Raw genomic sequence first — 26531 nt, forward strand, 5'->3', positions numbered from 1 at the left:
CTAATCAGGGTGTTTTTAATTTTGGCAAAGCAGGCAGGAGTTTTAAAGCGTGGGAGATGGGGTTGGTGTGGGTGACAGGAAAGCCTCCTGAGGCCTAGCAGGTTTGAGCGAACTACTGACAGATAAGGGAGAATGGTTTTTCCACACCCAAAGTACTGATAGTGCTGGCAGAGAAGAACGAAAGATTCCCGTGCCCTTGGAGGCAAATAAACTAGATCTGAGACGCAGCATCACACTAACAATGACAGAGCGCACCTTTTTTTAAACTCCAGCACAGCAATGCTTCCTGTTAACGATATGTGGAAATGGGTAAAATAATAAAGGTTTAATGGCTCTGTACTTTGATTGATAAATACAGAATATCTATTTTAATGAGGGCAAATATATACTCCACTGACTTCCTTTCACCATGGTAACAGCTTGTCAGCAACACTTTAAAGCATATCCTGCTTTATCCGCCCCATTGCCTGTAGAGAGGACCATCATTTTCTTCTATAAAGACAGACTTGGAACCACATGAATTGACCCGTCCTGACCTTTAAAGTCTTTTTAAGGTACCCCAGCATTTGCTTCACTTATCAGAACCTGAGTTTTTAAAGTTGGTTTTTGAAGAGACAACAGGCACTCATAAGAAGCACCTGTCAGCATGGACCCTGCTCCAGCAGTCAGTTGTTGTTTTCTCCAAGTGTTCCACATTTGGATCTAGGTAGGATCCATGCCATAGGGCAACTTCATCTGCAAAACCAGGCTGCAGCATTTGTTAGAGTGAGGCCTAGAACCATCTCCAAATTGAAGGCCAAGTTCCAAATGGGGGACGTAAGAGACAGGCAGCAAAGTGGGCATCCCAAGAAGACGACACCACAGGAAGACCATTTCCTCAACATGTTAGCACTTAGGAACTGTAGGCAGTCTTCTATACATGTGCAGTCAATTTTTGGAGGACAATATTGATGATTGATGACGTTTTCAGTGGGAGAAAACGTTACGTCTAGATGAACAGAAACTTTTTGGGATTTCCTTATCTAGATGATTGAGCATGCCTTAAGACTCTCTACCTACACAATCTGGAGCAGACTGCATACTGGTGTAATGGAACCTGAACATGTGGAGAAATGTTATGTTTAACAATGAGCCAGATTCAGTTGGATCATTGGGTAAAAGTGTGTAGAAGACGCAGAAAACACTATGTTAATTGCTGATTGCATTTTATGTTGTAGCGTGGCATCTCCCCGTGGCATCACTGAAAAAATAAGACGTGTGCTAATTGGAGGCAATCTCAATGTAAAGGGATACTGAGATCACATCCTGCAACATGGCAATCCTACATCTCCACAGTCTGGGACCAAACTCTATTCTCAAAGATGACAATCCTTGTCCCACCCAGGGCGGGGTTTATCAAAGACTACCTCCAAATTGGAGATGATGGATTGGCCTGCTTGCGGTCCTGACCGCAACCCCATTGAAAACTTGTGCAATCGGTTTGGTGACCGACACAACCCTACTGGCTGACTTGTGACAAATGCTGATTGCAGAATTGGATGCCAACTGTCAACAGTGTGTGACTAAGCTGGTGACATGGACGAGGCGGAGGTGCCAGGCTGTTGCGGCTGTACATTGTTCTTTCACATGCTAATGAGGCCCCTGTTTGTTAAATGAATAAATTGTTAAATTGCCAGTATGTCTTCTTTCTTGAGATTTCGATCATCCAATCCAATAAACAGCACCAAACAAGAGCCAATAGCATAATAAGCTGTTTGGAATTGGCAGAGAACATTTGGCAAGTTTTTCATGGCACAACCCACATACTCTGCTCTGCTGCTCAACCCACAAATATATTTTCTGGGAAATAAGCAGGCTTTCCAAAGGTATACAATTTATTGCCCCAAAGCCGTTAAAGTAGCTGACCGCATCAGTGACATTAGAAAACATCTGTATTGTCTTGGACAGATTAGAGAAGGCAGCTAATACCCTAATACTTTTTGTCTGAGGGTAGTCAAAAACTTTTAACTGACACTGATCATTAGATATTCGAGATTACAAGCTTAATCAATCAGGCAAATGGAAAAAAGCAAAGGTTACATACTTTGTGTGTTCAGCGCTTTGACCGGTACAATAATCTGTATAGAATTTTGAAACGGATTAAATTGTGACAGCAGTGGATCATTTTAATAGATGGTTTCAAGATCTTATTTTCTGAGATTTAACAAAGTTCGTCATATTGATTAAAAAAAATGATCATCTGTAAAATGTTATAAACCTGATACACTATGTTGTGCTCAGTGGCGTAATTTTAACTATGTTATTTATAGTAAAATATCGATTGCCAAGCAGCAGTCACAGCTGGTCAGCTTTTTATTTACCCGTACTGCATTATAATTATCGTTATCACAGTATGACCTGCCCTGATCCTGACCTCTCCCAGAACTGCTATGTGCATAAGTGCATTTGTCACAGAAATTACTTGTATCCGAGTCTGGTGAGGGGGGAAAGAAAGAAAACTGACAGCAGGATGAGGGGTTTCCTTGCTGTGAACTGAACCGGAAGACCTCACATGCTGCTATAGGTGGTTGGTGAAGCTACAGAGCCTTTGTTTTATTTATTTTTTTTATTTTTTATTTTTTTTACAGCTTTAAAGTTACGGCACTTCAGTTCATAGCTAGGCTTTATTAAATGAGGACATTTAGAAATCGTGCATTTAAGGTGTACTTTATGCCAATAACTTAACCTAGGTCGTACATCATTGTAGACTTTTACTGTGCTCCTGTTTTTAGGAGAGCGCCTCACCATGAACGCTCAATGAATTGGCAGGTTCAGCATCATTTGGGGTGAGGACCAAAAATGGGCATTATTTCCAGTGGTTATTGTATAAGATAATGAAGCACACTGGCATTGATGAAGTGTAGCGCCTCACCAAATTCTGGCAGAAAAACAGGCTTGGGGGATTTTTTTAGTTCTTTCACTGCTGTTCTGTCACTTCTGTAAGGCTGATCAACAGGAACACCAGGAAAATGGCAATAATGGTGCCAGTGTAACAGTAAATCTGTGAAAAGAAGTAAGACAAGACAGCCAGTATCACACAAACCACTTGGATTGCCGACAACGTTTTACTTTCTTTTCCCAGAAATTGAGTGCCGTCACCTCCTTTCTTCATTATTGAAAGAAGGCGACTGCAATTGATTGGTGTACGACATGTAGTCCATCATATCTCTCAGTCATGAAAAGGCGCGATCGACAATCTGACACAGTGACCGTTGTAACAGACTAAAATATTGTGTTGTCTGACCCGGCATGGGAGTGAATTTTACCGCCTAAACCAGCTCCACTTTTTGCAGCAAATTACATCAATCAGTTGGCACTAAAGGTTCATTTATCTTTGCAATTTGTGCTTTTTTTTGTACTCCACACATTATGTCCTGCTGTTTCTCTGCTTCCCATCTCTTTTTCCCCTTCTTTCTCCCACTCAGGCTGACAAACAGAATGACCTTTAACTGAGGTGGCTTGGACTATGAGATAGTCGTGACTGTTGAGAAAGAAGCAGTGGGAGGGTGCAGACTCTTCACAGCACACGGTGCTCAGCTGCCTTTCTGGGATTTTTCTTCTTCTTCTTCCCTTTTTTTTTTCTTTTTACTATTATTACTGTCTGAATTCACTGTTTGCTTTGGAGTTTCTAAACAGAAATGCTGTTCTTGTATACTCAGCTGAGGAATGTATCAATGAAACGGCTCCTTTCTGATAGCAATTGAAGCCAGAAAATGACTTTGTAACAGCTTCTCATTTCTAACTGTGAACCATTAGGGATCTGTGTATGTAAATGAAAAGCAGGCCAAGTAATCCAGTTTATTTCCATACATTTATCCATATAAATCAATGTTATGGGTTCATCTGTTGTGTCTGGAGATTACAGTGAAACTGAGGGACAGAATGAAAAGTCAGACCTTGTTCTTTGTTGTTGGGGCGTTGCAGCCGATGTGTTGTTTGTCAGTGTGACAAAAATTGAGCACTATCTTCAGGACAATTAAAGCTCCCCCCAAAATTAGTGAACTGTTGTTACAGTTAAATTTGCAGCTTTATATATAAAGCACATTTTGTAGAGCATCAATATCAATATTTGCAACATAACGTATTGCAGGACCTTTATTTTTTGCTTCTGTGGTATCTGTTTTGGGACCTGAAAGACAAAACTTTTATACGAATGACGGAAATTTGTATGTGAAAGGTTGTCCCTGAGTCTTTCATGTGAGTGTGTGCATGATAGAAAGCACATACAGGCGGAGAATGAAGAGCTGTGTGAATGCCTGAATGTGTCTTACATACTTTGTGGGACTAGAGATGAAGTAATGACAATGTATGGCAATGTATCAAGGTCATATGGTTTAGTTAGAAGTGTCCTTAATGTCATGTAATCAGTTTGTATTTGATTCAATGAAAGCTATAAAAAATATACAATGAGTGTTAAAGGTTGAGAATAGTGTTAAGTTAACTTACCAACGATAAACTGGATATAAAAAACTTAATTTAGCCATGAAGTCTTCCATTATTTTTAAAGCCTCAAAGTTAGCATTTAATTAACTGGGCCCATGTCCTCATTTCAGGTTAGACATGGCTTAAACGTGAATTGAGCTGTGGTTTGGGGAAGGCCTCGGAGGGGACTGGCAGCAGCTCCTGGGCCTGGCAGATCCCCATGTACTAATGAGAAGTAAAGAAGTGAAAGAATTGAAAAAGACGAGGGTGGGTGGGGCACCAACCAACAGCTTGTAGAACTGGGGAATCATATATAGATAAGAATCGGAAGGGTCGTGTTTGGAGGCATGGATACCCTCCTGAAATTCAGATACTTTATCTCCAATTGGCCACCAACATGTTGGTTAGAAATTAACATATTTAGAACAGAAGGTAGGTCATACATAACCAGGTGGCACTAGATTGATTAACAAACTGGATCTATAAACTGTATAGATGCAAGGCACAGACAATATCTGTTAATTACTGCTAAGTAAGAGTAATAGGAAACATCTGATACTTCCATTAAAAATATTCCAAAAGACATCCGCTTCGGTAATTTCAATTACAAGAGACAGCCAAAAAAATTGGCTAAACCTGTCTGTGTCAGCAAACCTGCAAATCAGAGCAGCTTCACCCCCTAACTTCATTGTTATAAAAGGCTAAAATAGTATTTCTATCGATTCTGTTAACAAGGCAGTTTACTGTGTCTGGAGTGATTCCCTCCAGGAGCCGGCATGGGATCTGCAACAACTTTAAGTTGATGTGAATGAGTAACAAAGGGATATCATGAAAGTGGAACAGGGCTTATAATTCTGAAAACAATTTTTCACAAAACAATTATCTTGTTAAGTTTGACATTCACACTTTAATAAATTGGTGAATTATACACTTTATTAGCTTTCATCATCATCATGGTAACTCCACAGAGTTGATACCTGTCGATACCTACCTAAAACATATATGCTTCCCTTCAGTTCTCTGATGAGTTTCTTCATTTCACAATAGGTAAAATTGCACCTGATTTCTATGTGGAATAACTTGCAAATAGTGCAAATAATAAAGATGTGAAACCCAGTCTTGTGTATGCGCACACACATTGACATATATCAGCGAGGACCACAACTGCTTACTGAACTTCACCTCCCTTTAAGCTCGACTCACATCTTTCTGCATCCTTCTGACTCTCCTTGAACAAAGTTTTTAGTTTTCAAAACATTTAATTCTTCCAAAGTCCATGCTCCCTAATGGTGTAGTTCAGGAAAGGATGTAAAACACATAAAATACTTGCCCAAATAAATTCAAATCCACTTAGAAGAGAGAACACTTTTAAGGACACTTGCTTATTTATCTTCGTGTTGGCGATCAGCATCATATTCATCAGCACCAGAAGAGGTGGCCTTTTGCTTGGTCAAGTACCTAATTAATAGTTCAGACACACATTTTATAATTTTACGTAAAGAGCATTTGACCTTTCAGCCACACAACTACAGGGTGGGCCATTTATATGGATACACCGTAATAAAATGGGAATGGTTGGTGATATTAAAGTCCTGTTTGTGGCGCATTAGTATATGTGAGGGGGCAAACTCCTCAAGATGGGTGGTGACCATGGTGGCCATTTAGAAGTCGGCCATCTTGGATACAACTTTTGTTTTTTCAATAGGAAGAGGGCCATGTGACACATCAAACTTATTGGCAATGTCACAAGAAAAACAATGGTGTGCTTGGTTTCATCGCAACTTTATTCTTTCATGAGTTATTTACAAGTTTCTGACCACTTATAAAATGTGTTCATTGTGTTGGATTGTCAATGAAACCCTCTTCTCCCACTCTTCACACACTGATAGCAACACCCCAGGAGACATGCCAGCACAGGCATCCAGTATCTGTAGTTTCAGGTGCTGCACATCTCGCATCTTCACACCATAGACAATTGCCTTCAGATGACCCCAAAGATAAAAGTCTAAGGGGGTCAGATCGGGAGACCTTGGGGGCCATTCAACTGGCCCACGACGACCAATCCACTTTCCAGGAAACTGTTCATCTAGGAATGCTTGGACCTGGCACCCATAACGTGGTGGTGCACCATCTTGCTGGAAAAACTCAGGGAACGTGCCAGCTTCAGTGCATAAAGAGGGAAACACATCATTATGTAGCAATTTCAAATATCCAGTGGCCTTGAGGTTTCCATTGATGAAGAATGGACCCACTATCGTTGTACCCCATATACCACACCAACTTCACCATTCACATAAAAGTTTGCCTCATCACTGAACAAAATCTTCTGTGTGAACTGAGGGACCTGTTCCAATTTTTGTTTTGCCCATTCTGCAAATTCTGGGTCATCCTCGTTGAGATGCTGCAGTAGCTGGAGTTTGTAAGGGTGCCATTTGTGAGTAGCTAATATCCGCTGAAGGGATGTTCGACTAATGCCACTCTCCAGTGACATGCGGCAAGTGCTACGCTGTGGGCTCTTGCTGAATGAAGCTAGGACAGCCACTGATGTTTCTTCATTAGTAACAGTTTTCTTGCATCCACATTTTGGCAAATCCAACACTGAACCAGTTTCACGAAACTTAGCAAGCAGTTTGCTAACTGTAGCATGGGAGATGGGTGGGTAGGGTGTCTTGCATTGAAATCTGCTGCAATGACCCGGTTACTGCGTTCACCAGATATCAACACAATTTCGATCCGCTCCTCACATGTTAACCTCTTCGACATGTCAATGGCTGTGAACAAGGAGAAACTTGTAAATAACTCATGAAAGAATAAAGTTACATTGAAACCAAGCACACCATTGTTTTTCTTGTGACATTACCAATAAGTTTGATGTGTCACATGGCCCTCTTCCTATTGAAAAAACAAAAGTTGTATCTAAGATGGCCGACTTCTAAATGGCCACCATGGTCACCACCCATCTTGAGGAGTTTGCCCCCTCACATATACTAATGTGCCACAAACAGGACTTTAATATCGCCAACCATTCCCATTTTATTACGGTGTATCCATATAGATGGCCCACCCTGTATAAATCTACTGCACAGTGTGAAGTGCAGTGTAATTCTAGAGACTGAACTAAAGGACTGACCTGCTATAAGTTATGCTGTATACTGGGTTTCACTCATTTACTCTTCAAGGATCACCTGTCTACTCTGTCGTAGTTACATTTTACCAGTAAGTTTTCCAGGGCATGTGTATATGTGATAATCTGGTTTCCCATGTAGAAGTTACCCAGAAAATTTTTTTTTTAAATGTATTCATTTTTATCTTTTTGTTCACCACACTCAAAATAAAGTTTAAAAAGACAATGATTACTACAAAGTAACAATAAGCCTACTACATGAGAATCAAATGGAACTTTCATATACCTGGCTTATCTTGATTCTCAGGTCTGTGTGAAGTCAGTTCAAATAAATTATTTATTCAGAAAGAACTTCCTTTTCTCTTTTAACTAGTAACTTTAACAGAAAACAGCAGTTATCAGCAGCCAGCATAAGCCTGACTCTTTATGATGAGCTATATCAGAGTAAACGGATGGAAACCTCCTTGTGAGTAGAGTAGGAAAAATCGGTGGTTGCACAGTGATCACAGGTTGGATGTCAGCAGAGAAAGCAGAATTCTGGGGTAAGTTGAATGAAGTGGGAGAAATTGTAAAACAAAAGAAAAACAAAAGAAAACATGTTTTTTAAATGACTCTTCTGCCAAAACCAAACAATCTGCTAAAAAAAAAACACCTTAATATGTGTTTTTAAAAATTCAGTATTTTAGGATAATTCATACAAGTAAAAAAAAAAAACACTAGAGATCATTCATAACACTACTATATCAAAAAAAATGTAAAATCTTTTTGATGACGTGTAGCAGCAGGAAAAAATGTCTGTTTATAATACAGTGAATGCATTTTCTGTTTGATCACTGATCTTGCTTTGATCCTGCCTCAAAGGGTATTCTGATTCAATGTCAGCCTGTTGCACTGGGTTAATGTGATATCCACCTCATTTTATATTAGTCTTTGGTCTGTTTGAAATATCTTAATGGAAAAGCTTTTAATAGAAAACCTCAAATGTCAAAATGAATGTATGAGATTTAATTTAAAAGATATCAGTTCAATTCATTTTAATTTATTTTAATTTAATGTTATTATATATAGCGCCAAATCACAACAACAGTTGTCTTAAGGCACTTTGCATTGCAATTTAAAGACCCTGTGATAATACAACCTCAACAGTTCCTCCCCATTGCTTCCAAGATCTTTGGCAACATTGGGAAGAAAAAAAAAACTTTTAACAGGAAGAAACCTCCAGTAGAGCTGGGCTCAGGGTGGGTGGGGCCATCTGCCATCTGGCCAGTTGGGACGAGATATCATGTTCTATTTTCTGAATATTTGCCTATTTCTTAGTGTAGCTGAAAGAAAACTTTATCAAACTGTGGTCTGTTTTATTTCCCCCTGTGTCATTCTGTCTATTAGTCCCAGCTGTGTTTCCTGCCTGTGTCTACTTCCCTTGTTATGCCTCGTGTATTTAAGCCCTGTGTTTTCCTCTTCCTGTTGTTGCGTCGTCCCATGTTGCTGCATGTGTGTGTTCTCTGTGTTGTGGGTTTTCCTTGCTCCTGGTTTCCCAGTTTTCTAGTTTAGGTTTGTTTTTCGTGAGTTTATTTTTTTAGTGTTTTTTTGCACAGCACCTCTTTATGTTCAACCATCTGTGTCTGTGAGTCCTGCATTTTGGGTCCAATCCTGCCTGCCACAGCATCCTACATGACACTTGCGATCAATTGGAGAATATGTATTTTTCCTTAGCAACTCTAGACCCGTGACTGAGGTTTAACAGCCACCAGAACAGGTTGCATTTTCTCCACATACTACAGTAGCATAGTCTACGAGCCTAGAAAATCTTTCAGATCAAGTCTCATGCGTGTGTTTCAGAGTCACAGTTCCTCAGTTTTAGACACCACATTGGTGACGTCTCACGTAGAGGCGGATGTGAACCTAACCCTCACACTCAGAAGTCACTAATGACCGTTTTGAAGGTAAGACATTAATGTGCAGCTGAGTTTATTAAGGGAAAAGTTAATTCCTCAACTAAGGTGGATGCTTTGCTAAGGCTTTTTTACAGTACTGTTTAGTCAGTTTTTGTCAGTTTGTCAAGATTATACAAAAACTACCAGGATGAATTTAATGAAATGTAGAGATTAAGCATAAGCAAAGCAATTTTTGTGTAGATGGGGTTGTGTTTCTGTAAAACCGTAAGCCAGATATTGGCCTTGGGGGTGGGCTGTAAATAAATAATAAAAGCTAGGCATGTTGACTATTCTCATTGATGCGTGTTAGTTTTCTCTACATGACTAATGGATCAAATAACTTTCCCTGGTATTCAGCTGAAGCATGTCCTTATATTTATTCATGCGAATGAGCAGCATTTAAAAATAGCTTTTAGGAAACAGAGTTAACCTTTTCAGCCTTCTGCCTTTGCATAGATATGTGCATTGTGAATGCGCGTAGATGTGCTGCCAAGAGACTGAGCTACTTCTGCGTCCTCTTCCTGACATTCCTTTGGGCTGACCTGACACATTTTCTCACAGCTGTAGCAGTAATTAATCCAGTTTTCTTTTGTCCACATATTTTCTGTTAATTACAGTTAGACTGTATATATTTACTAAACGTTTATAAAGCTTATATTTGAAGTTTCATGAAAGATTTTCAATTTAAAGTTAAAGTGAGATGTATAACCGCATCTCTGTTGTCCTTGTTTCCACATTAGAGCATTAAACGTGTTGTTACATGCCAGCATCACAACTACACAACACAGAAGTGCCCTCTGAACTGAATATGTGTAGGGAACATTGCACTGATCATCATTATCTCACAACAACTAAAAACGGGAGGGTTGTTTTGCCTATTGGTTTGGTTTTAAATTAAAAAGACACTAGTTTATCTCCTCTTCCCCTGCTTAGCTTTTTAGCTGACATCTGCTGATATCTGAGATCTGTTACACTAGGTTAAATTGTTCATTCTTGTATGTGAACGAGGTTCTCCAGATGGTCTAGCATACAGTCTTTCTCTTCATGCTGAAAGTGACAAATGAACTCCCAGCTCGAGTGTCTCTGTGCCTCTCACCACCAGTGTGAAACACTGTTGCATGTTTTTGTCATTGGGTCTCACATCATTATGAAGGATGGATACTACTACCTTAATGAATGCATATTCACCTTACACGTGTGGTGATCTGTCAGTCAAAATGGACATGTTGAGTTTACTCTCCTTTACTAGGAGAAACACAGTGTTCACATTTAAGAAACTGGTAACAGCTGGTTTCTTTTCCTACTTTGCATGCCACATTACCTTTCCCTAATCCAAAACACTCTATCTGGGAATGTTTCTGTACCTCACTGCTTTACAGACACAACCATTAATGCAAATGTCTAGTCACAGTAAAAATGATAGCATGACTGTGCGACTTCTAAAAAACAGTATCTTCCTTAGCAGGAAATCAGAGCATTAACTTCTGAAATTACTATAATACTATATCCTAAGAAGGCACCTCTGGAACGTTCTCCATTATCCTAAATTAACGAGTAAAAATAAGATCACTTTTCCCACAACCAGTGTTGGGTGTGTTACTGTAATCACATTACATTTTTCAGTAACGCTGTAATGTAACATGTTGCTGCACTAGGTTCAGTAATTACATTACACTTACAATTATGCTGGTATTGAATTGTAAGTTACTTGCTTACAAAGGTTCTTCAGGCGCACAGGGCAGAAAGGAAGACAAAAACTTTTTTTTTCTTCCTGCACACTTGTGTTACAATCAGCTGATTTCAGTTTTTGTGTGGGAGGAGGACAACAGTGGAGTGGTACAGTGATACAGCTTTTCAGGAGTTGACATATGGACATTACTTTTATTTTTTGCATAAAAGGATAAGAGCGCAATGGAAAAGTGCAAACTGCATCCAGGACAGAAATGACTGCATTATACTGTTAACAGAACTTCAGCTGTGCACAGACAGCACGCTAACACAAAGCTAGCCAAGAACCCAAAATGATATTGAAACTGAGTGCATGCTGTTTCTAACTGTTCATGTTTCTAAAGGAAAATCACTGTGACGATCGCTCTGAAGTCTCTTGAGAAAGATGGTATGTGTATCCTCAACAGGTTATGATTTTTCTTGTGTGAAACTGTATGCTAAGGTTTATATTGTTGTAATGTGTAATACATTACTTTTTCTAAGTAGCAACCCCAACACTGCCCACAACTCATCCTGTTATTCACTGGACCAGATACAGAGTTGTGTTTGGCTGACATATGACATATAAAAGCATTGGGTTAGGTTCAGCCAGACCTCACATCAAGGGTTAGAGTTACTTGTCCACGTCATGCGATTTTTGCAATTTGTAACTGCCAAATATATATAAAGTATTATGTCTCATAGCCCTACATTTAGATGAAATGTAAAATCCTCTAGTTTCTGAAACTTTGTATATTTGGAATTAGCCGAAGCTTTGATTTGACACTGTTGCTGACACAAATACAGGCAGCTGGAGACACCATAGCTGATGGCAAAAGACTCACGGGCACAGTAAGCATAGTCAAGGCTTCAAACAAAACCCAGTATTAACCCTAGACATGTTGCTCTGACCGGGCAGATGTAAAGAGGTTAGGCCTCAGTCTTCTTTTTATTAACACCTTGAGAAATTCAATCCTATTGTGTCTCAGAGCCCCTTCTCCTACTGCAGTCACTTTAAATCCCTTCCTGCTTGCACTTCATCACCGTTTGCAGAGCTCAGAGTGGCGGTCAGCAAATAACAAACTGCTCCGCTGCAGTTCCGCCAACCCTGATCTACCTTCCATCCTCTGCTGTGGCATGCCACTAAATCCTCTAAGAGCAGCTACACTCCACTCACAGAAAACAACAGTAATGTACAGTTTCTTCTGTATGCACTGGATGCTGATGGAAAGCTTTACCAGAATACTAATGGCGTTTCTTTGGTGGGGGGAGGTGTTGGAGGTGGGGATTAGGGGGGGCATAGGTGTCATCTGTACTGTACAACATCTGGGATTGGCCATATTTCCTCTGTCCCCTCCTTCATGTTACCATGCCCTTTATAGATCTCTCCTTCCAACTATTCATTAACGGCACGCATTCGCGGCCAGGCACGTTTGCTCTTCCTTCCAGCTCTCTCAGCACTTTAAGGGTCAGTGAACTGCAGGAAGACAAATGAATAACACAGCCCCAAACTGAGGCCCCTGAGCCATTAATTGAATGGGTGATGTGCTGAGGAGCTCCACATCAATGACTCTGCCTGTGTATGCTGGTCAGATCATTGAAAAGTCTTACTTTTTGGAGACCATGGATGAGAAATGCTGAAATGCTTTTTTCCCCAAACAGGAATGTGCAAGCTATTCGGAGGTGTTAGAGGAGGCACAGTGGTGCAGTGTCTAGTAGTGATACTTTGCAAAAAGGTTTAGACCCTGGCTGGAGTGGAGTTTGCATGTTCTCTCTGTACCTGCCCAGGATTAAACCAGCTTCCTCCAGCAGTCCAGACAATAGGTACATTTGGCTAATTGATGATAATAAATTGACAGTGAGTGTGAACTTTTTCTCTGATTTTCTCTGATGCAGCATTACAGTTCATTCCTACTGCAAACCCTCTGTCTCCTTTTTTAGGACCTCAGAGTATGTACCAGCATGTACTCCATTACAAGATTAGAGATGTAGCTAGAAGCAAGATCGCTGAAGGTAATCAATAAAATCTTACAATGCATTCTAACACACAGGGTGCACTTGTCAATTCTATTTCTAGCAGTTTTACTTAAAAGCCTGGCAGCTGAGTTATGTACAGTTTGGAGTCAATGAATAGATTTTTTATTTTTTTGTCAAGGCAAACACAGTATCACTGTGTAGAACATGCAAACTTTACACAGAAAAGCCTCAATCCTCAGCCTGCAAGCATGGTCAAACTCAGAGTGGTGCTGACAACTACACCAAACTGCTGCCCCAGTTACTTGGGCTTTTGTTTTTATTTTATTTTTTTCAATCCCCTAAAGGGTTTAGAAAGGACATATTTTTACATTTGAGAAAATTTCCAGCCAGGTTTAAAAAGCCTGGTTTGCATTTTCACTTGGCACCTGCTGTTTTAGGCGACTGGTTTCGCATCCATCTGCCTCAGTCTGACACAAATGTCCTTCCAGAAATCCATTCTCTAAAATCAATTTGTGCTTCATTCTTTGATATTAGGTCACCTTCACTGGCCTCCTCTCTGTGGACCAGGGAGTCCTCTCCTGGCCTATTTAAACATAAGCACACATGCACACAAACACACTTACACAACCAATCCACGATTCTCGACTTTGACCTTAAAACGAACCACTTCACCGCATAAAAACATGAGACATCCATACTGACTTATGTCACCAGATGTTCTATTTTAATACACACGTCACCAGTCCTTTTTTTTTTTTTTACCTCCAGTCATTGATCAAAAAAGCTGCCCCACATCACAACACACCTTCACGCAACTGTTTCACCAATGGCCCATCTTACTGACTCATTCAGGCCATTCATTGTGAATCTACAGGGGATGGACCTGATGCCATGCAGAATCGTGCTGTATCCCTGTGGCCTGTTTTTTCCATGCCTGTGGCGTGACATTTCTAATCTATTCATCAATCAAAGGCTGTGTGTGTTCCATAGCATGTTGAAAGAGCCAGACACATGCAGAGGTAAAAAGACTAATCAAATACGCGAGTTAAGGAATGTTATTTTTCCAATGTGCTACTTTGTTTTGGAGCTTATACTAAAAGATTTGTGAATAGTGCAGTAAAGCAGCTGTTTTACTTGTGCTAAAGATAGCTAGTAGGTTAAATGAGCCTAAGCCCACCTTTTGTCCAGAGGGCTGGTCAAACTTAGAGTTTCATATAAAGATCAGGTAAATCACTGTGAAAGTCCTCATATTTATGTGATTAATAGCACTGACCAACTATTTTTATATTTATATATCAAGCGGCCTTGCTAACATGAATGCTTCCTGGCTTTTGTCCAATGGATAAACATCTGGATTGTGTTTTAGGGTTTTTTGTTTTTTGTTTTTTTAACTTTTAATCATCTTAAAGAGAAACTTCAGCAGAGCAAACACAGTATTGACATTATATGCTAATGATTAGCAAGTATGTAACATAACATTTATTTTTTAAGTGATATTGCTGGCCTTTTCTGGTTTCCAGTAATGCGTGATATCTGCGTGTTAGGTGCTAACTGCCTTTTAATGTTGTACTCTGTTTAATGTACTCTGACAGATAAGGGCTTTCTTGACTTTTTTATAAAAAATAATACAGAATTGCTTTATCAATTATCAGGTCAATTACTATAATTTGCAAGATAAAATTGCTTCCACGGGTTTTGTACACACAACCTCTCATGGCCTTAGCACTTAGGTTAATGTATAAAAGTTATTATATCTTGTACTAGACAGTAGTCTATTTTTTAACGGCCATGCTCTTTAAATTCTTTTTTCAGTAGAGTGTAGAGTACAGTAAAGTCATTGCCATGTTCAAGAAACCAGTCTGAGATGATTTGAGTATTGTACCAGCTGAGCATTGTTTAAACACTGCAGAAATTTTGAGTATTGCTGCTAATCACGTCCATCCACAGTGTACCCGTCATGTGACTGCTGCTTCCACAAACACACCAGCCCGCCCGGCCCTGACAATGGATCCATGCTTTCATGTTGTTTACAGCAAATTCTGACCTTTGAATGTTGCAGCAGAAATAGAGACTCAACAGACCAGGCAACATTTTTACTGTCTTTATTGTCTAATTTTGATGAGTTTGTGCAAATTGTAGTTTCAGTTTCCTGTTTGTAGCTGACAGGAGTGGTACCCAGTGTGGTCTTCTGCTGTTAAAGCCCATCTTAAAGGTTAGACATTTTCGATTTTCACCCAGAAAATTGCCATTCACTAGTTGATTTCTTGTCAGATCCTAGAGATGGTTGTTTGGGGAAAAATCCCAGCAGATCACCAGTTTCTGAAATTCTTAGAATAGCCTATCTGACACCAACAACCATCATGCCATGTTCAAAATCAATTAACTCACCTTTCTTCCCCATTCTGATAAACCCACACCCCAAGACTGCAAATATGCCAGTCATGGTTATATGAAACATGGTACAGTAAATGGTACTATGGGGGAAATCTGATTACTGACCAGCAGAGTGTAAACCAGAATATTTCCCACATCCTTGCATTATATGTTATCTCATTCTATGATTTCCTGTCTTAACCTAATTTCTTACAGTAACTCAGTTTCTCGTGCATCATTCACCTTTCACAGATCCTCCCCAGAAGCTCATCAACAGAAAGATGTTTCTCAGAGGTCATCAGTGCATCAAGAGCTTGTAGAATTCAGCCTTATCTGTTATTCAGGCTGCATGCAAACCTTCTGCAAAGCAAGAGATGTAGTGTGGGTTGTCAAGCTGTAAGCTGAAGGTCAGAAGTACCTCACTCCTCCTCATCATCACCTCCTCCCCTTCCAGACTCCCGTTATCACCTCCATTCTACACACAACATTAAACTGGAAGTCATTCTGTCTGGGCTGCAATGATTACTGAACTGATAATGTCCCAGAGCCAGAAGGCTCATAAAAAAACTTAAGAGTGTCTTTACATGGCAATCAGACTCTTATGAACTGTAACACACACACACACAGATATAGAATATGTATATAAAAGCATGCGCTGAGGTATTCAAAAGCACACATTCAGGCATTAGTGCACTAACCTCACAGACAGGCTCATACACTGCGTATGCACACTAATGAAACATTAAGGGTCTTTATAGTGTTTTGCATATGAGACAGAAGGGAGATTAATCTTTATAGTCTCGCCCACGAGTCCAAAAGCTCATTATGTCACCAGGTGTGGGCTCATCACAGAGAAAAGGCATGAACCAGGAGGCATGTTCAAAGGTTTCCGTTCATCAAAAGTCTTATGCAGTATTCGCACTTACCGGCAGGTAAAGATCTAAAAGATAACAGCACCGTGGAAATTTCACCAAGAGAATAATTAAAGCTACTTTCAGCTGTTCTCTTATCACAGGAGGTTGATTTTGTGGAGTTTTATCTCAGATGTCCTTCCTGACACCACCTCAAAGGGGATACCCAGAGAATAATTCCCAGTTCTGTTACACTTCAACAGACACAAACATTAATCAATTCATAGATACAGGTAAAAAATAATAATATTTCAGTCCTTATCAGTGGCCAGATGTGTGATGAGTGAAGTCCAGGAGAATTACCTCAACTCATGAATGACACTGAACAACACTGAAGAGATCTCAACCACTTTACCTTCTGAATAAAACCAATAATGAATGAATTTTTAAAAATCATTACCACAGTTTATAGGAAAGGGGGAAATGGCTTTAGAGACCAAACTGGTTTTTGCAGCAGCCAATAAGCATGGTAATGTCATTGCTTTTTTTAACGTGGGAGTCTGTGGAGATTGATTTGCTTTTGCCGTTAGAGGAAATGCAGTTTTTGGCACTTGCACATTGACTCGATTTTTCATCCCTTGCCCATATTTCCTTGCCCATCTTCAAACCATATTTCATCTCCAGAGAATTCTGAGAAACTGGCACAACATATCTTCGTAAGGTGTTGAGCTGCTTCAGTGTTTTAGCACAATTCAATGCTGTTAGAGGAGAGAATTGTCTAGCACGTCGGCCCTGAGACATATTCTTAACTTAAAGATAGAAAATTGGCTCATTTTAAAATTTTGTTTCATACTAGAGGGCAATTTAATCCTCATGGAAAAACAGTGCAGCCACATGTTCCTCTTCAGGGCAAAGTCAACTTTATTTTGAAGTATACTGCTTTAGACAAAAGAGACCTGCCGTGTTAAAAGGTAAGGTTTCATCATAAAATGTCTTCATCCTAATTAAAGCCAGAGTCAAAGGCTTGCTGGCTATATAAATATACCTTGCGAAGAGTGATAATTAATCTGGATGTAATAAGGAATGATGGAGAAAAAACTGAGAGGCACTGCTGTGCGTTCCAATCGGTGTGCAAGTGACAAACTTGAAACTCTTGACCCCTGAGCCGTTATTATGAACCTAGTGGAGCAAATGACACTGAAGTAATCTTAACAAACCCACTGCTGTACACTACATATGTCTTTGTTTGTTAGTTTCCTTAAAACAATACTGTTTCCACTCAACAAATGTCAGTATTTGTTGCTTTAGCAAACACTTCCACCCTGTGGACAGCCTGGGTAGTTCACACCAACAGCGCACCAGCGTCTGTGTACTGTATATGGCTTTTGGCAGCAGACATTAAACAGAAGTTTCATGTTTTCTCATCAGGTCATTACAAACTAATTAACCACATTTACATTATACATGCAACCTTATCCCAAATAAAAGGGAAGGTAAAAGGTAAACCATAGACTGTATGTAAAAGATGGACACTGCCAACATGGCATTACACTTTAATTTGCAGAAAATATTTGGTGTTCATACACTATTCATACATATATGAATAGTGCTGATATAAAGCTGTAGAGGCCTAAAATAACAACTGATTCTGGGGCTCGTGTCCCTGAGAGACCAACGAGTGCATTAAGAAGGCGAGAGCTTCATCCAACATAACAGATGTTTGGTTCCAGAAACGGGATTGTTACATCATCACTTAACAAGCAGATGGGGATTGAAGACAGCCTCATGTGACTGTTAAAGCGTTGTTACATGTTAACTTCATTTTTTGGCCACAGAGGTTCCCACTTAAACCTAACAGACAGCATTTTTAACCACTATAAGCTCTTAAAATGCTTGCTCCTTTTTATTTTCTGTGGCACTCAGTGAAGGGTGTTTTCCATTGACCTTCCACTGTCTGAAGCTAGTAACCAGAATGGAAAGTTAGAATCCACACCCTTCACCATCTCTTCACAGGTCACAGATTGAGCCTCATGGGCTTTATTTCCAAATTAAAGGCTCAGCTTTCTCTTCTAGGACTGCTTTAACGTCTGTGGACACTGGCACTGGCACTTTATTAGTTGTATGAGGTCAACTATGTTACTATATATTTATTTCTTTTTTCCCCCCTCTTTATTTATAGAGTTTTGCACATGTAATTTGACATATCAGGCCCAATACAGCAAGTACCAACCGATACAAAGACATATGTCAAGACAGATTAGGCCATTAAAATTCTGGTGATGACAATAAAACAGATAAAATAAAAATTAAAAAAAAGGGGGGGGGGGAGAAAAACAAAAAACAACAACCCACACACAGAAAACAACAGCAAAAAAACAATACAAAAAAACCAACTATATATTTATTTCTAAGCAAGTGTGCAATCAAGTATAAGCCATGAAAAAGTAGTTAGATTACATTACAAAACCCACCGTCTAGCACGCTTCTTCTGTCTGACCTTACACAGCCAATCATTCTCCTCAAATTAAACACACCCACACAAACAAAACAGATCAGTGATACATAATTCATTCTCATCAAGCCTTTTGTTTATATTCTGATGTTGGGGAGGGATGGGGAAGGCAGACGGAGCATGTTTTTAAAACCCTGAAAGGAGCCACTCAATCTTTCATGATCTTTTGATGTGTTTGCACGGTGTGTTCATATCAGCTTAGCACTAAAAATAAAGCCAATGAATGACTATGCAGTCCTGAGAGGCAGGAGAAAACCCTGAACAAGCGTGTCTTTCACAACACCTCAAAGGGAAGCTTTGCTTTGGTCCATTAATTGGAATTATTTGTATTATGTTTCAACACTGATTATGCTGGAAAGCCTCGCTTCAAACACTCACAATTAACATGGTCAAGAGCTCACGCGATAGTGGAAAGTGCTCGAGCAATCAACATAAAAGCAGCATGTTTGTTAGATCTTCACTTGGAAAGAATTAAAGAGGAGTATGAGTTAAGATGCTGGTTTATGTAATCGAGAGCTTCAAAGCTCTATTCAGAAATAAAATGACCCATACTGTATGTCTTTGTATGTCAGTCATAGACAGCAGAAATGAATAGTGAGGAAAAGACTAAAGTGTTGGGTGCTTTTTAATAACTACCTGGGAACCATACTTGTGGTTGCTATTGAAATTTAGTAAATTTTGGTCATTTCAAGTTTCAGAAAGAAGAACTGTCAAGTGTGTGCTGGATGTGGACGTGAATTCCCTATCTGATCTGCTCCTTGTTCATCACATCTAGTTTCAAAACACCAAGATGGCAAGAGTTCAAATGCACCATGCTTTACAATGAGACCAGTTGGAGCCTTACAGTATCTACATCCAACTTTTATCCATTTTCTGTACTGTTAATTATCACAATCACTAGATTATCAACATGAACAAATCATGTTTTTAAGGACGTTATGACTAGAACTTAACCTTTATTGTAACACCTAAGGTACAAAGTAGGATTTGAGCTTATCCAGGTAACTTCAGGGTTCACTCTGTGGGGGGTTTTCTGTATTACGAAGTCTGGAAGATAACTTCCTCCAGAGTAGGTTATGTTCCAAAACAAACATGTATTATTTGTAGAGGATACATTTTCCCTGCTGTTTTGTGAATGCTTTTTCAGGTTCAGGTAAGGTCTGTGCGACAATCATTTATATTCTGCTAATAAGTAATTCATAAAGTTTTATAGCTTATGTCTGGTTTGTCTACAAGGCCTTCAAACTTAGAACCCTTTTACCTCGACTTCACTGCTCCTGTACTTGCTGCACTCTGACAGTGTAATCTGCAAAGGAACATTAATGGGGGAAAACCATTCAGGCTTTGCAACAGCAAGGGGAAACTTGGACAGTGACTTCATTCCACTTTTCAAGGCCAGACAGACACTGTTTTACATCATATTCCCATTAAAGGCTCCTCTGGTTCTTATTCCAGCTGACTCGTCAGTGTTGCATTTATCAGTCCTTCCTCATACCAGGCTCCTCTGTTCAACAAATAAACTACAGGCTGTTCTCAGCATGTGACAGTGGCTATCAGAGGACATTTATCAGAAAGTCAGTCCAAAAATACTGTACATCACAGATGCATAGCAACACAGGGGCATAGAGAAAGAGTTTGTTTCTTTTTTCCTATTGTTTTCTTTGCCTACAAACTATTAAAAAGTCTATTGTCAAAAACAGGGAAAACAAAGATGTACAAGGATACATACAAAACACACAGTCACACAGAATTGATTATATATCTCTATGTGAAACTAAGTGCAGCTTGGTTTGGACTATTCAGCTGTGTGTTGACACACATTCATCCCAGGAGTGGATGTCCCAGCAAACTGACCTCAGAACAGCTTCTAGAGCAATGTTTTGTAGGTTATAGGACTGTTGTTGGCAGTAGTGTCAGATTATGGTGACTTCCAACTCTAGAGGGTGGGAACTCTTGTGAATTTTGTTATTGTACAGTCTATCAATACAGGGTGTGTGTTTAGCTTTTCACAGGACTAAACAACTACAAATACAAATCCAGGATTGAATCAGTCAATATTTGGGATGTCACAGCACGTTGACCTTTATTAGAAACCACCACTTTGATTTCAGGCATGAAACACACACCAGCTTCCTGATAGCAGTCACTTTCAACCACCACAACCAACTAGTTCTTATAGTTCATGGATGTTTCTGTGGTGGTTTAACTGCACTTTGTAAGGTCTAGTTTCTGTTTGGAAAAGGGAGCCATTAAGTACTCTTTCCCAAAGTGTTTCCTGGCATAAACGTTGCCATGGGAAGTATAAAGGTAACCCCCGTAAACTGCTTTTAAATTTTTGTGTCCATGGATGTTTCTGTGTTTCTCCACCGAATCATGTTTTGTCAAAAATTAAGCAACATAAGCTAAAAATTAAGCAACATAAGCTAATGTAAGTCTATTAGCAGCAACCAACCAACCAATCCAGTGTCATGTTCTGTGCTGGCACAACATGTCCCCAAAATTTGAAACACTTATTTCTTAAATCCAGCTTCACAGACAGAGTTAAACCTATGACAGTTTTTAGAGTAGTATGGTATAAATTAGCCTTTATACATGTAGTGTTTCATGTCTACTTTAACTGATCAATTAGAATGCATTAGCAGCTTCATTGCGAGATAAACTAGAGGACATAAGTGTGACTTCATTTCAGTTTGGATAGATTATAAATTCTGTACTTAAGACAACTAAAATCATTTTTTTTTTCTTCTAAACTGAGCTGATTTAGGTCCATTCATTGAGTTCTAGCTCATGTGCACCCTCTGCTGCATCCCCATCAGAACTGCAGCCAACCTCTGTACACTTCTCATTAAAGGAAAGTGAAAAAGCTCTGCTAGATCAGCCTCAATATCATTATTATATCATTATAGATTATGACAGAATCTCCCTTTAATAAAGGCATTGCTCTGCGTGTTCATGTAGATACACAGAGAGGCACAGTGAATGAGAGGGAACACAAGACACAAGTAAAGTTTACTTTCCATGTTTATTTAAGTAGTTCAAATGAAAATGGTTCCATTTGTTTCCCATACTGGAAGGATGAATCAGAAACTTCTGAAAGCAGATGAATATTTATACTTTCAAATCTAGAAAGCTAAACTGCTAAACAAGAAATAAAAGTTTTGTTTTATTTTTCATCAAAAAAGGCAGAAAATATTTTTTTTAAAAAGGATAAGAAACCAAAGGAGTTGGTAATGTAGCTGCCTAAAAGTTTTTGAGACCACACACAAAACCAGAACAGATTAAACAGAAAAGATTATGGACCCTGTCAAACCCCATAAAAGGTGCCAGATTTAAAAATAAAATGAGCAAAGCTTGACTATTTACATACACACATTCAGCTCAGAGTAACTGCACAAAATAACAACAAAATCTGAAGTTTGTTTTTTTTTGTAAAATCACCTGACAATCCACAAGCTTAAAAAACAGTCTTGTTGCTAGAAAAAAGGGGATATGTTTGAAGTTTTCGGTATACGATAAAAAGAATTATTTCGTGAAAATAAATATCTTAGACTCATACTGACTCGTAACCGTGCCTATAAATTGTTAACATGAAACCAACTCTCAAAATCAAACTTAAAATCAATGTTTCCACGGCTATTTTTGTTCCCCGTTGTGTATGAAGTTGTCACTATTGAAAGCCTAATAGAGAGCAGAGCTTTCTCATTTCCTGCTTGGAATGACACAGGCAGAGCGGACAGAAGAGGAAAATATATCAACAGACCTGATTTGGTCTGCGCCGTCGGTTACAAACAAATCACAAACACCAGAAGGAGTCGAGTGAGAGGAGAGGGCCCTTTTAGTCAAGAAAAAAACACAGTACAAGTTGAACTAATAATCATGTGAACACTGCTGGGTCAAATCAAAGTGTCCATGGCAAGTCGGGAGCATCCACCACTCCTGAAAAAACATCTAGATCTGAATATCTGCAGCACCTCAGAGGAGAAGAGTTGATGCCACAGAAACTTCCATTTTTTTAATTTTTAAAAAAAAAAAATTCACATCTGTCCTGCTTCCTGTCCAGACAGTGAGCAATAGTAACCCCACAGTCTGCGGTCCTAATGCTGGGTAGGCGGGCTTCCCTGATCCGCTGCTCAGCTCGTATCCACGTCAGATTTGGGAGGAAGTTCCAGGGTCTCAGCAACCTCTCCTAAATCATCCAACAGCTCTGTGAATGCTGGCCGTCGGAAGGACTCCACCTTAGATTGGGAGAGAGGAAATTAAGAAAAAGAGGTGAGTTTCAATACTTATAAGAAAACCTTGGTGGAAAGTACAGAGGACCTACTAATCACAGCTTACTATTAAGTATTGTCATGTCTGAAGCTTTTTGCTGATGTGATTGTTATAGCGATCACAAGGTTTCCTACAAGAAGAGACTGGAGGGCAAACTCGAGCAGAGCAAAATAAGTGGACTGAAGAAATCACTGGTGACAGACAGCCAGGGTACAGCCTGGAGAGAGCAAATGAGCTGAACAGTTTCTTCGGCATGTCGAGTTACAGCCCTCTGCTGCCCCCAGCACCACACACCACAGCCTCCACGCGTCCTCACTACCTTCAATGATTTTGTCTTCCCACCCGGTTAGGAGACAGCTGGAGAGTTTGACCAGCCCTGCTGCCTTGTCCTGGTACTGCCTGCTGCTACTCTGTGACCCACAGGGCACCTCTCTGTACTCTCTGTGATTTACAGGAGCTCCAGAAGACTGTGCTGTCTCCATAACTGCAGATCATGTGACCAACTAAAATAATGTAAAGAGTCTGCAGTGGGTGAATGTATACGTGATGGGAAGGAGGAGTACAAAAAGGATGACTTTTTGAAGTGGTCAGGGAGGAATCGCCTGTTTCAAAATGAAGAGGATGGCTGAATGAGTGGTGTCTGTGCTGGGACAGGAAGTGGATGAGGTGGAGGAGTACAAGCACCTGGCTGTCCACACTGACAACAAATTGATCAACAGGAAGAGTCTCATTCCCAAGCCAGTGAGAGTTGTTGAAGCCTGCTAACAAAATCAAGCTTGCCACCGAAGTGATAGAGAGCACGGCAACCTGGCTCCTGAGACAAAAGCATGAGACAGAATAGCTGGGACTAGCTTGCGGGCAGCAGCTGAACTTCCAAAGTGTGGAGGATCACGCAGCCTGCCAAAGTACATTCTACCTGCTGGAAACACTGCTTTCATAAGCTCAGTCCTGACAAGAAACGGCAGAAAACTGAATTGCCACAAAATGTTTCAAACTTGTGGAATAAATGGAAATATAGCACAGGGGGAAAAAACAGGAAGAGAAAATCCACAATTTATCATCAACTCCTCAATCTGAATTTATTTTGAGTCAAAATAAAGCAAAGTCTCCCTAAGCCAGATGTCCTTTTTTGACTTGAAAAACATACTAAATATCTCAAAGTATAAATGTATATCATCACTTTTATTTCAAGCATTTTCAGGTTTTTCATCTCCTCTGATCCACATACCATACAACAGCTGGCTGCCAACTCCAGGAGGCGCTGTGGGCAGTCTGTCACCAGTTCCCTGAAAGCTTTCACATCCAGCCCATAGTCCTGAAACACATCAACAGTCCATGTGTCATAACAAGAAATATTTCACTGTGTATACAAAAATGTTCTGTCACCTAAGTTCTGCTAAAATTGCATCAGTTTGTATCTTTCACAGCTCGGCTTGAGTTAATCACAAACCCCAAGCACTACACTACTCAGCCAATCATCAGCTTTAAAAGACATCACTGTCACAGCCACACTTCCAGTTACATATCTATAAAGTCGGTAAGCCCACGAGTCAACACATCATGGACCATGTTTGAGCTAACTTAAACGCATCGACTCAAACTTGGATATGATGACACAATCACTGGTTTAATTTAACGCACTCTTTTTAAATACATTAGCTCCATGGGTAGCAGTGAGGAGATAGCCACACATCCACTCCATTAACATTTTAAATTGGAGACATTCCATTCTCAGGGTTGTTTAGACATCTTTTTAACTAGTTTAACTAGTAAAAGTGGGCAATAACTAACTCCCACTTTTGAATATTCACGTTACACTTCAGCAGCACATGGTCTCTGCTGTGGTACAGTGAGCTCTACCTGTGTCCTCGGGAGTATTTCAGGGTCAGCAGGGATCCTGGCCAGGATTTCACAGAGCACAATGCCAAAGGAGAAAACATCCACCTGGAATAAGTCAGACATCAAACATATTGGGGTTTTTTGTCTTCCTCTTAGAACATGAAAAACATATCAGAGAATACTTCAAAGAATAAACTAAATAAATCTGACTTTTGCCATTTTACATTAAAGACGCAGCTTCCCACAATGTGCTGCTTTACTTTATTGTATCTTGTTAATAAATACACTGTCTGACATATAAGAAAAAAATGTAAATGCTAAAAAATAGCAAAAATACTTCTTGTGTGTAACACATACTAATACGAGAAACAGGACTATTACCTTGCGGTCATATAGCTCTCCTCTGAGCATTTCGGGGGCCATCCAGAAAGCCGAGCCCACCAGAGAGAGCTTCCTGCCAGTGTCTTTCACTGGCAGCTCCACCACCTCCCTGGCCAGGCCGAAGTCTGTCACCAGAGCCTCTCGTCCCCGAGACGTCACCCGGATCAGGCAGTTCTACAGAGACACGAGGAGGACACTGAGGAGCAGGACTGCAATGGGATGTTTGTCCCAGCAGAGGGCAGTGTAAGGCTTAACAACCAGGACCATCAACCGCTTGTTTTTTCCACCGTCTTTAGTCTTTGTATGGGCTTCTATTGTGTGTAGTGCATGTGTTTCCTGGAATCATTGCCACACAGTCACAAACAGTCTCTTCACTTGTCAATAGATTCAATAGGATCTGCTGGCAGCACCTTTTCAGCCGACTAAATAACTGACCGACCAGAGATTCAGTGTGCCAAAGGTCAGCCTCCATCACACTGACTGGTTCCTTCATATTTAGATGTTAATAAGACCAGCAAACTGTGGAAAAAGACAAACCCTGGTAGACTTGAGTTTAGAGGCCGAGAGCAGAAAGTGTGATCAGAGGCAGGAAGTGGGAGAGCAGCTCAGAGCTGTTGTTGCATAATAACATCAGGTCTGCAATGTAAAGGTATAACGTTGATGCATGGCTCTGCATGTATGTAAACCCATTTTCTTCTGTTTTTAAGCTTCGCTGGGCGTGTGTGGAAGTGAAATAGTTGCCATTTGGCTTCCACTGCACATGAAGCCTTTTCCATCCAGCAGCCTGTTATTACGTGACATTACGTGGAGGAAAACTACTTCAGTCCCAGAATCCAGCTCTAAATTTAGCCACAACCCCTTACCTCTCTGCCAAGCAAGGCAACAGTTTGGGGAACTAAAGTGGAAAATCCCCAGTAATGCAAGAACCTGACCAACTGCTCAAAGAGCTCAAACTTTCATTCAAGTTTAACTTTCACAGACACTTTAACAAAGACTGCATTAATTCAGGGGATCTGGGAGGCAACTGGCCTTTTGGACATCCTGAAGCACTGACATCACAAACTGCACACGTCTACCAACCTAATTGGATTTGTCAAGTTGGC

The 26531-nt window shown here is 40.0% G+C and overlaps 1 protein-coding gene across 3 annotated transcripts in view; it reads right to left on the reverse strand.

Moving 5' to 3' along the window:
- Positions 1-21942: 21942 nt before the first annotated feature.
- Positions 21943-26531, reverse strand: part of zgc:162952 (PKc_LIMK_like_unk domain-containing protein) — a 36330-nt gene continuing 31741 nt past the window's right edge. For all 3 annotated transcript variants that reach the window (XM_039620619.1, XM_039620620.1, XM_031734925.2), the window contains 4 exons: positions 25429-25602; positions 25069-25152; positions 24437-24523; positions 21943-23174 (listed from right to left, as the gene is read on the reverse strand). In XM_039620619.1, the coding sequence (XP_039476553.1) occupies positions 23070-23174; positions 24437-24523; positions 25069-25152; positions 25429-25602 (450 nt within the window). In that variant the 3' untranslated portion in view covers positions 21943-23069. The remainder of the gene's footprint in view (positions 23175-24436; positions 24524-25068; positions 25153-25428; positions 25603-26531) is intronic.

The sequence above is a fragment of the Oreochromis aureus genome, linkage group 12, assembly GCF_013358895.1.
Source record: "Oreochromis aureus strain Israel breed Guangdong linkage group 12, ZZ_aureus, whole genome shotgun sequence".
Taxonomy (NCBI): Eukaryota; Metazoa; Chordata; class Actinopteri; order Cichliformes; family Cichlidae; genus Oreochromis; species Oreochromis aureus.